General features: G+C 57.6%; 1 protein-coding gene across 3 annotated transcripts in view; it reads right to left on the bottom strand.

The window, feature by feature from the left end:
• Parvb (parvin beta) overlaps positions 1–11,455 on the bottom strand; it is a 77,720-nt gene that overhangs the window by 14,870 nt on the left and 51,395 nt on the right. For all 3 annotated transcript variants that reach the window (XM_012517201.2, XM_023702570.1, XM_023702571.1), the window contains exons 5-8: positions 5,699–5,839; positions 4,373–4,488; positions 1,964–2,022; positions 244–263 (exon numbers count right to left, since the gene is read on the bottom strand). In XM_012517201.2, the coding sequence (XP_012372655.1) occupies positions 244–263; positions 1,964–2,022; positions 4,373–4,488; positions 5,699–5,839 (336 nt within the window). The remainder of the gene's footprint in view (positions 1–243; positions 264–1,963; positions 2,023–4,372; positions 4,489–5,698; positions 5,840–11,455) is intronic.

The following is an 11,455-nucleotide window of genomic DNA, read 5'->3' as shown; positions in this document are numbered from 1 at the left end:
GATTCCAGTCCTTGTGGCCGACTTCCTCCTCCACCCCTCCATCCTCAGCCAGCTCCCCACACCAGAAGACCCCTCCCTCCCTCCACCATCCTCTACCCCTCCTGACTCTGAGATGGGGGCCGGGAAGCCCATGGGTCTGGGTCCCTCTGCCTGACCAGGTGACCCTGGGAGCTTCTGGGACACCCTAGGGTGCCAGGGACCTCAGACTCCCTCCACCCACATCATCCCAGGCAGGTTACTTACCAAAGCGGCCCATCATCATTCTGCAGACAGGGAGAGGCAGAGGGGGGTGGGGAAGGGAGGGAGGGAGGAAGGGAGGGAGGGAGAGAGAGAGAGAGAGAGATCAGGACTGGGCACTGTGCAGCGTGACAGGTGGGGCAGGGCAACCAGAGGAAGCTGCCCTGCCTGCCAGGTGAAGCGCAACTGCAAAGGACAGAGCCACAGTCTGCCACATTCTGTTCCGCCCACGTGCAGGTAACTGGCACCATCCCAGCCGCAGATTGCCCTCCCTTCATGTAGCCATGTGCCAGGGCCGTGTGCACACACAATGCACTTTCAGGGATCATGACAGTAAAGGTCCACAACCCACGGGGAGGACGATGACACCCACTGGGGCCACACAGTCCCTGCCTAGGGGCTGCTTCTCCTCTAGTCCCTCCAGGTGCAAGGCCTTTGGCTCCACTTTAATCAATAAACATTCCCAGGAGCACCTACTATGTGCAGGCACACTAAGCTAACACCACCTAGAGATCGATACCCCTGCCTGGCCCTGGGGACGCCAGGGAGAGCAGAGGGGCCAGGCATCCACCCAGAGGGAGGATGCGTGTGCGATACTCTGGGCACTGGAAGGAAGTTAGGAGGACCACGTGGTGGGGGGTGACCTCATGTCCACCTCTAGGAAGAGGAACCAGAAGTGCTAGGACCAGATGGGAGGTAGGGGTGACACGGCCTTAAGGAACTCAAGGCGCCCAGGTCCCACAGGATGCCCACCAGGAAGCAGATGTGGGCGAGGAGTACCCAAGGCAGGTGGGAGGATGGGGCTGGCCATCCGCTGCACCAGGGCCCGGGAGGGTGAGGGGCGGGAGGGGTGACACCCAGGCATCAGCCTGCAGAGCTGACAGTGGCTTCTCGGGAACCCAGGGCCGCCTCGCTAGGCAGCTGCCCAGGGGCTGGGATCCTCCCTTGGGACTAGGGGCTCCTGGCACCTGGCTGAGGCAGCCTCCTGGGACTCCTCACGCCCCAACTCCCCCCCTCCCCCGACATCCCATGAATGTACCCAAATCCCACCTCCCTCCCCCGCTCTCTCAGCCAGTCCCTTCCCCCCGGGGCACGCTGGGGGGCCACACACGGGCGTCTCCTGTGCCTCCGTGACAGCACATGCATAAGGACCCGTCTGGAGACCGAGTGTGAGCTCACAGCACAGTGACCGAGTGGGTGGGCAAGCTGGGACCACCCGTTCTGTCACCACCACTTCATGTGAATCAGGCCCAGGCAACAAGCAGAAACCTGGTAGATTTTAAAGATCCCGAGCTGGGTATCCAAGGGCTCCTAAAAGCCACGCGCCACATGTACTATTTGATTTGTTGTGTCCAATGGGTCGAAGCCTTTTAGACTCTGAAGAGCCCACCCACGTCCAGCTTTCAGGAGGAGACAGAGAAGGCTTGGCAACATCAGCCACCAGAGCTCAGGTACAGGTGTGCGGCTCCTCGCTCTGAGGGGGCTGATGTGGGTGACAGGTTTAGGTGACTACGCTGAAGCAACACCCACCACCCCAGCCGAGTTCTCAGCGCTTCCAACCCAAGCAAGGGAGAAAACACCCAAGGCTTTGCAAGGCAACCCCATTCTCCAAGTGGGCCGGAGGGGAAGCCAGGCAGAAGTCTGTGGACGGCGCATCCTGAGACCCAGAGTCCTGCTCAGGGCGGAAGTCAGGGGTGGGCAGAGGGCAGTTGGCGAGGCCACTTACTCTGTAGTCGTGGTCAGCTCCTCAGAGACATGGCTGGAGTGCAATAGGCCTTCCCGCTTCTGAAAACTCCAAAATACACAAATCAACACCCAAGAACTGCACAGGCAGAGGGAGGAGAGGAGGGGGGTGGGCAGGGTGGCAGGAGCCATATGCAGTCACCCAGGGCAGGAGGCCACTTAGACTTGCTCGCGCAGGTGCCCTGCAGTGACCACAGGGACCCCTTTGGGCAGCTGTATCCTGGGCCCCCCAACCTCTGTCCCACACTGTCCCAAGTGCCAGGTGCTGAGCTAGGCCCAGGCTGGCTCAGGCTCCTGCTGCTTTATGCAGCTGAGAAGGGTGAAGACCAGGGGACACTCAGTGAGATAAGGCATGTGCCGTGCCCTCGGTCGAGTCCCTGAAGCTCACATCCACCCAGAGCCTCCACATGCAATCTTCCTTGGAAAGAAGTCTGCAGACGCCAGTGAGGAAGAGGCCACTCTGGATTATGGCGCCCCTGAACCAGGATGAAGGATGGCTTTAGGAGAGGAAAGAGACCCAGAGGCACAGCGAGAGGCTGGAGAGGACAGGAGGAGGGCGTGTGGCCCTGCAGGCACCTTCATTTTAGACCTCTGGCCCCAAGTGTGAGAGAAGCGATCTGCTCCCTGAGCCCACAGCTGGGACACAGGCTCTGCAGCCCGGGAGGCTCACGGGGACACATGGCGCACTTCTGCAGGGCCAGGCAGGCGCACGGGAGCGCAGAGAGGCGGGGAGCAGGGTGACAGAGGGGTGAATCCCACCATCCCAACTGCAGGCCTCTACTGCAGCCCTGGAGAGATGGCTCCCACAGACACCACCCATGGTCGGAGCTGCCCTCCCTGTCCCAAGCAGCCACCAGGGAGCCAAGGGCCGGTTCACAGAAGTAACCATGACCGGGCACTGTTTGCTTGCTAATGACCTCATCAGGCCTGGGTCTAGGGACAAGAAAGGCCCAGGACACCAGCTCGCAAGGGAGTCAGGAAGCTGAAGAGTTAAAGAGAGTTAAAGGTTTGTAGCGTGATCTCAGCTCGGCAGGGAAGTCTCTGCATCTCAAAGGACAGATGAGGTCCTGGATGGGTCTGTCCACACAGGAAATGCCACCTGCCTGGTGTCTCAGGTTGCATAACCAGTCACCAGAGCAAGCCCAGGGTTGCGGAGACCCGGGAAGGTCGGCTCGGCTAGCCCCTTGGACTCCTCTCCTTTTTCTCCCATTTCCTCCACCTTAGGCATGCCCCAAAGAATCCTGCGACCCTGGTCGGCACAGAGGGCGCCAGCAAGTGCTTGCTTGGGTCGCTCAGACTTTCCGAAAATCCGAATGATTCTCTTGGACAGAAGTGCACGCCTGAAAGGAGACACCCAGGACCCCAAACCACAAGGGGCTCCCGGACCCCGAGGCTGACGTAGGTGCTTGGGCAGCCTCCCCCAGCTGGCTGCCTGCAGCAAGCACACGTCCAAGATGAGGGACCGCAGGAATGGACTCCCCCCTGCCCCCGGGGGCCCACGTCACTCCTGCCGACCACAAACATCCTTGCCAGGAAGGAAATGGAGAGAGGTGGCAGGTGACCTATGCCAGAGGCCAGCAAGGACATTTCCTGGGGTAACACAGGGGTCAGGATGGCTTTGGAAAACACTGGCTCAGTCAGATCCCCATGGACCGCGGAGACCACGGGACTGATAAGCTGAAAACCCAGACAGCGGCATGGAGCCGGAGGTCTCAAGTAACACACACACCCGGGACATCCGGGTTCTGGGCACAGCTCAACTCTGTGGCAGAAGCAGCTGCACCGGGTGTGTTTTCCCCATTTAGCATCCCCAGCGGCCCAGAACACGAGGTACGGTACGTACGCAGCGGGTGCTTAATATATGCTTATGTGGCCGCACACTCAGCGCTCCTACAGGCTAAAGGAAACAAAAGAAGAGGTTGATCCACCTCGACACAAGAACCTGGGCCCTGGCTCCACTCCCCCCAGTGAATAAAGAGAAATGAATCCTAAAAGAAAAAAAGATAATGGGAGTGATGGCTCTAATACTCAGCAAACACAAGAGCCTTTAATTTGGGTATCTATTTCATAGCACTGGTCTCAACCTCCTCCAGTGAGTAATAAGCACATTCAAGGGGATTGGATTCCGACTCGTTGGCTCCGGAGAGAAATGAATGTTCTTTTCAAAATTCTGGAAAATTAAACCTTAACACTCTCATGCCTCTGGTTCTGCCTCTCTCCAAATCAGCGCCATTGTTTCTGCTCCAATCATTTATCTCCAAGCCGGGGTGAGACACGCATTTTGTTAAGAGGGGAAAATGGAAAGTAGCCTCTTGGGAGGAAAAAGAGAGAAATGCTGGAAGCTTCCAGGAGGAGGGAGCCCCGCTGCTCGGGGCGGAGAGTGCCTACTCACCCGGACGACCACCACCTGCACGGACACGTGCTCCGGGAGGCGGATCGGGGCATGGAAGTGCATGGCCAACGAGACCAGCAGGTGGATGATGGCCACCAGGTTCTTGCTGTGGATGGCTGGCCGGGATGGAAGAGGAGGAGGAGGCCTCTGTTAGAACCTGGGCCCGTGTCCAAGAGGCCCAGGCTCAGCGAGATCGAGGGGACCCAGAGGCAAGGAGCGCGGAAAAGCGAAGAGCGAACCCACATCCCCGGTGAACTCATTCCTAGTTTGTGGTTTTTGCTTTGTTTTGGCTGAAGGTGACTTGGAAAGCTTGGTGTCCAAGCCCTTTTTAAAAGCATCATGTTTATAACATTTATTTATTGTGTGTGTGTGTGTGTTGTGTGTGTGTGTATGTGTATGTGTGTGTCTGTGTGTCTGTGTGTGGCCAGCTCAGCCCACCAGGGGGCGCGGCTGGCTGGCATGTGGTGCTGGAGGATCAAACCGTGGTCCCTGTGCTTTGCCAAGCTTGTTCCAAGTAGGTGCTTTAGACCACTAAGCCATCTCTCCAGCCCCAAGCATCATGTTTATAAAAACAGTGAAAGGGAGGTGTGGGGAGGACAGGCCGCAGCCACGTAGTTCTGTCTATTGTGTGCAACATTATTACTTTTGCTACTGAACAACTTCCCTTCTTCCCAGGCAGCACCCCCGTGGAAGGGCAGGCGCTGTCCTGGGGATACCTGACGCTGACTCCACCCTGCCTGAGCCTCCCGGGCTGCCCGGCACACTTCTGCTTGCCTCCCTGGGTACACCCAAGGCTCATCAGAGTCACTCTGCGCGAGGCCTCACGGTTTGGAAGGCACTGCTCCCCTCACCCTGTGAATGCGAGGTGGGCTGGCTCTGTCCAAGACCCCCCTGCCCTGCAGGGAGGAGGAAGAGGAGGACAGGACCAGGACCACTGTGCAGCCTCTTGGCCAGCTCATGTCTGTGCGGGGAACACAGGGATGTCATGCAGTCCTAAACACAGCCCACTCTGACGTATGGCCAGGCTACCATGGGCCTCTGGGGGCCTGCTCTGGGGTCGCCAGGAAAGCAGCCCGCTTAGCATCAGCACTAGGGGTGGCTGGAGTCAGGTCCTTAGCCTCCCCGATGGGAGCCCATTAGCATCGATGCCTGTGCTTGAAGCAGGGAGAGCACAGGACGGTTCTTCAGCGTGAGGTCGGCCACCCAGCAGCCTGGGCCCAGAGTCTACACTATGCGAACAGCCGGAGGAGCCAGTTTTTAGATGCAAGGCCACATGCAGTGACGAGAGGATGGGCTCCTGCGGGTCCCCTCCCTGGGGGCACTCACAGTCCACGTTCCACCGCAGCGCCCAGCCATGCGGCCGCAGCAGGTCGTGCACAGTTTCCAGAACCGTCTGCAGCTTCTGCCTCTGCCCTATCTCAGACTGGGTCACCTCGGCCACATCCAGCTTGCGGTCTGCCAGTTTTTCTGCAAGGACAGAGCCGGAGTCAGAGTGTCAGAGGAAACGGCAGCCCCTGGAGCTGCCTGGCTGCCACCTGGGTGGGGTCCCCAGGGCAGGCAGGTCACCAGGCTAGGAACCCCTGGACTTCAAGATCAGTCTTATTATTGCAAAAATAGCTCCAGGACAGGGAGCACAGCACAAAGGGTACAGCAGCAGTCTGCATGGGAACGCGCTGTGCACACACGAGGGGAACGTCCTTCCCGTGCAGGTGTGGCCCCAACAGGCCGGGAAGGGTGTTCCGTGGGTCCCTAGGAGGGAGAGGCACTTGATAAGGATAATAAAAAGGCCTCAAAAAGCCCCCTCTGCCTCCCGACACACCAGGACTCAAACTCCCATTTCGCTAGCATTTTGACACCACGAGAAGACATTTGATTAGAAATCTGCAGAACTCGAGACTGTGATTCCAGAGCAAGCAGGAAGCAATCTGAAGGAGCTGGCAAGAACTGTCACCTGCGTTCAGATCCAATTACGGAGACAGGCCCAGGCGCAGCCCGCGTGCCTTCCATTTCCCCCGGGGGCTAACAGGGCTGCGAGGGACAGGCAGGTGACCTCGAAACGCTGGGCGGCACCCACTAACCTACTAAGGGCAGCCCAGCAGGAAGACCCCTGGATGACCCCGCTGTCTTTGAATTCCAAGACAAGGGGGCTTCCTGGCAGATCTCTTATTGGCTACACAAAAAAAGCCACAGCACAGAGCATCGCAGCACAGTTCCCAGGGAGGGCGACTGCAGTGTCCTCTGCTCAGGGCCTGGCCGCTGCCAGCCACAGCACCCCGTCAGGATACTACAGAGCGCCTTGAGTCCAGGCCGGGCACTGTGGGCTTCTACACTGCACAGGATGCCCACCCGAAGCTCTAAAGCTTCCTCTCTGGAGGCCCTGGGGACACCAACATTCTCTCCTTGCGCCCTCCCCTCTCCCAGGCAGGACAAGCAGCTCTGGTGTCCCCTGCAGGGGGAGGGGATCCCGCACAATGCCTGCAGGGCTCAGCACAACATGCATTCATTCATGTGCCTGCTGAACAGTTACTGAACACCTGCTGCAGGACAGGCACTGTCCTAGGTGCTAGGCAGGTGTGGGCAGGGGATTACACTCCAGGGACAGGGTGGGGGCGGGCGATGGCCACAGAGGGGGTGTGAACAGGCTAAGATCAGGGTGGCCGTGCATGATGGCACTTGTCTATAATCCCAGCACTTGGGAGGCTGAGGCAGGAGGATTGCTTCAACTTCAAGGCCAGCCTGAACCGCACATTGAGACCCTATTTAAAAAAAAAAAAAAAGGAGCAGGATGGGCAGAGGACTGTGAAGGAACAATCGGGGCTTGCAGGCAGTGGAAATGGCCCCCATCCCCACCTGTCTCCAGCAGTTCTGGGCTGTGTAGGGATCTACACAACTGCTCGGAAAGTACAGAGATGGGGGACAACCCATTCGGGGCCCCGTTCCTGTCCCTCTCTCAGACAGGAACTTTCTTTCCCCCAGTAAATATATTCTGCTCATATTAAAAAAAAAAAAAGTACAGAGCAAGCAGGGCTCGGGGCCCAGCAAGCACGGACAGGGCAGACATGGGCCCTGGGGAAGCATGGAGGGTGGGTCACAGGGAGCCCAGCCACCAGCCCACCCTGCCCACAGAAGGTGGTCTCGTCGCTGGGATGGGGACAGGGAAGGACCTGCAGTCAGCACGGGTTGCATGACAAGTCGGACTGGTGACCCGGCCAGCAGTGATTTGTTCTCACAGACCTGGGGACTAGAAGTCTGAGCTTTGTTCAAGGTGCAGGCCGAGCTGGTTCCTGCCCAAGCCCCATCCTTGGCTTGTGGACACAGTCTCTTCCCCGTGTTCCTATGTGCCACCCCCCACCTGGGTTTGTCTTCACCTCCTCCTATGGCAAGGGCCCCAGTCATGTTGGAAAGGACACCCACAGGATCCCATTTAACTTCACTACCTCCCTAAAAGCCCTCCTCCCGGCACACCTACACCTGAAGTAGACTTATGAAGGCATCCAGGAACATAGGGGGTGCACAGCCCCGCCTGCAGGGTCTTAGGTGATGCTCCTCATGATAGGGATGAGGAGCTGCAGGGCTGCATCACTTGGCCTATCTGTGGGAGTGGTTTCCACAGCCTGGACCTCACTGTCCTGTGCTGGGAGGAGACAGCGAAATGGGGGCTCTCAAGCGTGGCAGGCGATGGCGTGGGTCGGCCACATGGGCTGCACACTCTCAGGAGGGAGACTGAGCTGCCAGGGGATTCGTGTGCCTGTGTGCAGGCAGCAGAACTGTGGGTATCTGGGAGTGTGGTACCCGCTCTGCCCCAGTCCACCTTAGGGGATGCTGCAGCCACAGAGCTCTGCGGCAGGAGTCCCGCACCCGCTTCTGGAATGGCCTCCCAACAAGAGAGGCCCACGGGGGTCTTCTGCTGCTGCACCCTCAGCGGAGCGAGGTCAACCCTGGGTGCCAGGCCCGTCCTTCTCCGGGTTCCCAGGGCTACGCCAGCTGGCCCCGCCCTCAGGGCCGGCCCTGCCCACTTCTCCTCTGCTGGCTCCGCATCTTCCAGACACTGCCTGCAGCCCTCTGCCCTCCCACAGACCCAGGGAGTCAGCTTTGGCCTTGATGTTCAGTCAAAATCCTTTATTTGATTTTGGTCTCTGCCTTTGAAAACAAAAATGAATGGAGCTTTCGAACGCCCACCTCAAGGTCATTCCTGGAATTACATCATACATCACTTACCAGACCAGGCACGACATTCTGCTGCTCTATTAATATCTGAGTGTTCTTGTCCACTGTCCCTTTTCCCAGTCCAAGTGGTGCATCAAAGCACTCGACATACAAAAGGCGCTCAAGTCGCCTTCTCAAGTGCTTATTCAGGATATTCAAACGAGACGGAACAGCACCCACTTCACTCTGAGAGGCTGCCTGAGCGGTGTGAGCCTCGCCTGGTTCTTTACAGGTAACAAAAGCCTCCCCATGGGTCCCACCCACCACCACAGCCCTTCAGAGTAAGGGGAGCCGGCTGAGGCCAGGGGAAAAGGCAACCAAACCTAGGACGGGCGCGAAGCAGCAGCAGCAAGCACTCTGTTTTACATGGTGGTCCAGGGAGACGCCAGCATCCTTTACAGCCACCCACAGCTGGAGCCCAGGCAAACTCGGAGCTCGTCATGGGGCCGAGGTCTAGTTACACAATGCCACAGCCACAGACACATGTGAAAGAATCACGAGTAAAAAATGTGGGCTGGGGAGATAGCTTGGCGGTCTAAGCGCCTGCCTGGCAAGTGCAAGGTCCCGAGTTCGATCCCCAGTATTGCGCGCTATGCTGTATGCCCGTAATCCCAGCTCTGGAGAGGCTGAGACAGGAGGAACTTCATAGCGAGACCCCATATCAAATAAATAGTTTTTAAAAAAATAAAAAACATAAGTAAGCATGGCACTCACTAGCAAGTATCAGCCTAGGGCAGTGAGCCCTGCACCAGCTGAAGGGACAGATTCTGTAACAGCACCGCCCCCGCCACCGCCACCCAGATCTCCGCAGTAGGCTGTGTCAGGCAAGAGCAATGCACTTTGCTGGCTGTCATGGTGACAGGTGTCTGTCATCTCATAGGCCTGGGCTGAAGCCCGCGAGGGCAACAAGGCCTGGCAGAACTGAGAATAACCCGTACAGACACTTCAGGGCATTACACCAAGACACTGGTCACTAACGTCCTTTATGACTATGAGACAGCCCGAGCCACATTCAGGTGTGCCTTTTTAGTCGTCTACTGTTCAAGCAATTGAGGAATTTGGCACATCCTCTTTAGGTGCCACTCACATGCTGGCATGTGCCACTTCCTGGCACCTGGGCTGCCTTGGAGCATATTCAGAAGCCCAAGGGACCTTTTAAAACACCAACTCTGATCATGTCACAGTCTGCCTGCAAACTCCACAACTTCTGCCACCTGGGAGAAAAGGCTTTGCTTACCGGGGCCGGCCCTGTGAGCTGGCTCTGTCTGCCTCCCCGGCCTCGCCGCTGCTTCTCCTCCCTTGCCCACCCCAGCCTCCGGCCCTGCTCTCCTTGCCATCTACTGTGTTCTGTGTTCAGGGCTGGCTCCCGCCAGGGCTGCCCAACCACCCAGCCCGCATGCACCCCATCTCTGCACCAGTTCCTTCCAGGCACTCTGGGTCTTCCTTCTGCTGGACCGCATGCTAGAGGCCCAGGACCCTTGTCATCTCCCGCTGTGACTCAATGACACAGAGGAAGTCAGTGACTATGTGCTCTGCAGATGAAGGAATGGACGGATGACCAAAACATGCACAAATGTCCTCCTCCCAGACACCCTTTTCATGGCCTGGCCACCACTGTCCTTAAGGCAGCTTCTTGGCCCACTGCCCTGTCCCCAGCCTCAGAGCTCTTCCTCCAAGATGAGCTGGTACACAGGAGCCACGTATGCCCACCCGGAGCAGAGGACACAGCCCCAGCACGGTCCCTGTGCGGCAGATGCTGCCCTTGTCTGTGGGGTCCTCCCTCCCTGCAGGGGGCTCCTGTCCTACTATGGGTGCCCCCTCCAGCTGCAGGCACCCAGTAGCTTTCTCTTCTGAATCGCAACCTCTGGAAATCCTCTCCATGATGTCCTCAGCCTCAAGAAGCGGCCATCTGGGGTGGTCTGCTGGGGAGGCTGGGGCGCACTGTGGGGTCCAGCAAAGGCCCAGGAATGGAACGGAAGGGCGCCCCAGGCCGAGAACCTTCAAGGCCCATCCAATACTGGGGGTTCCTGCTGAGCTCCAGGAGTGTGTTCTCTACATGCCAGGGGACGCGCTGGAGGCACACTGTGGGGCTCCTCAACCTCATCAGAGCTTCACGAGGACCGAGGGGCTGTACAGCACCTGACTGACCCCTTCCGGGGTCTCTGCAGACCCAACAAGTGGTGTCCCTTCTCTTCCCTTGTCACCGCCTAGAAGGAGGCCCCATCTACACAGGACCCAGAGCTGCAGGACTCCTCCTGCTCCTGCTCCCCGTTTTCTTCCTTCCTGAATTACACACCTCAAGTGCAGAGCTCACCGTCCTGCCTCCTTTCCAATCAGCGCGTCACCCCAACCCCACCCCAGTGACTCCCTAGGTGTCAGATCTAACTGTCAGCGCATCTGCTTGACACAGACAAATCAGTCTTAACAGGGACAGGCACTGTTTTTTAAAAAATGAAAATATGACAGTTTTGCATAATGATGTAAACATTCCAGAAAGGCAGAAAATGGCTTGGGGGAGGGTGAGAACTGGTAAGATTACTGATTGCATTTTATCGTCCAGTACAGTAATTTTCCTGATTGTACTGTAACAGTTTTATGTTCTCATATACATCACAGTACTGCGCAGCAGAGCACTAAGAGTCATGCAAATAAGAGCCCAGGCGTCGGGCTGGCGTTTCCTCTGACCAACTTCTGAATGTCATGATGTTCACACTATATATAATCCTCCGTTTAGCGACCAAGCCATTTAATGATCTCGTCCCAGGAATGGAAGCTCGGTTGGTAAATGCAGAATGTCTGCACTTCAGTTAAGTGAAACGCACAAGACCGTACAGCCAGCATATGCCACCATTCACGTCAGAAAGAAAAGGAAAGTGG

Source organism: Octodon degus, unplaced genomic scaffold (genome assembly GCF_000260255.1).
Source record: "Octodon degus isolate 3935 unplaced genomic scaffold, OctDeg1.0 scaffold00153, whole genome shotgun sequence".
NCBI classification, from domain to species: Eukaryota; Metazoa; Chordata; class Mammalia; order Rodentia; family Octodontidae; genus Octodon; species Octodon degus.
The sequence above is the reverse complement of the archived record's forward strand: the minus strand, read 5'-3'. Positions and strand labels throughout refer to the sequence as shown.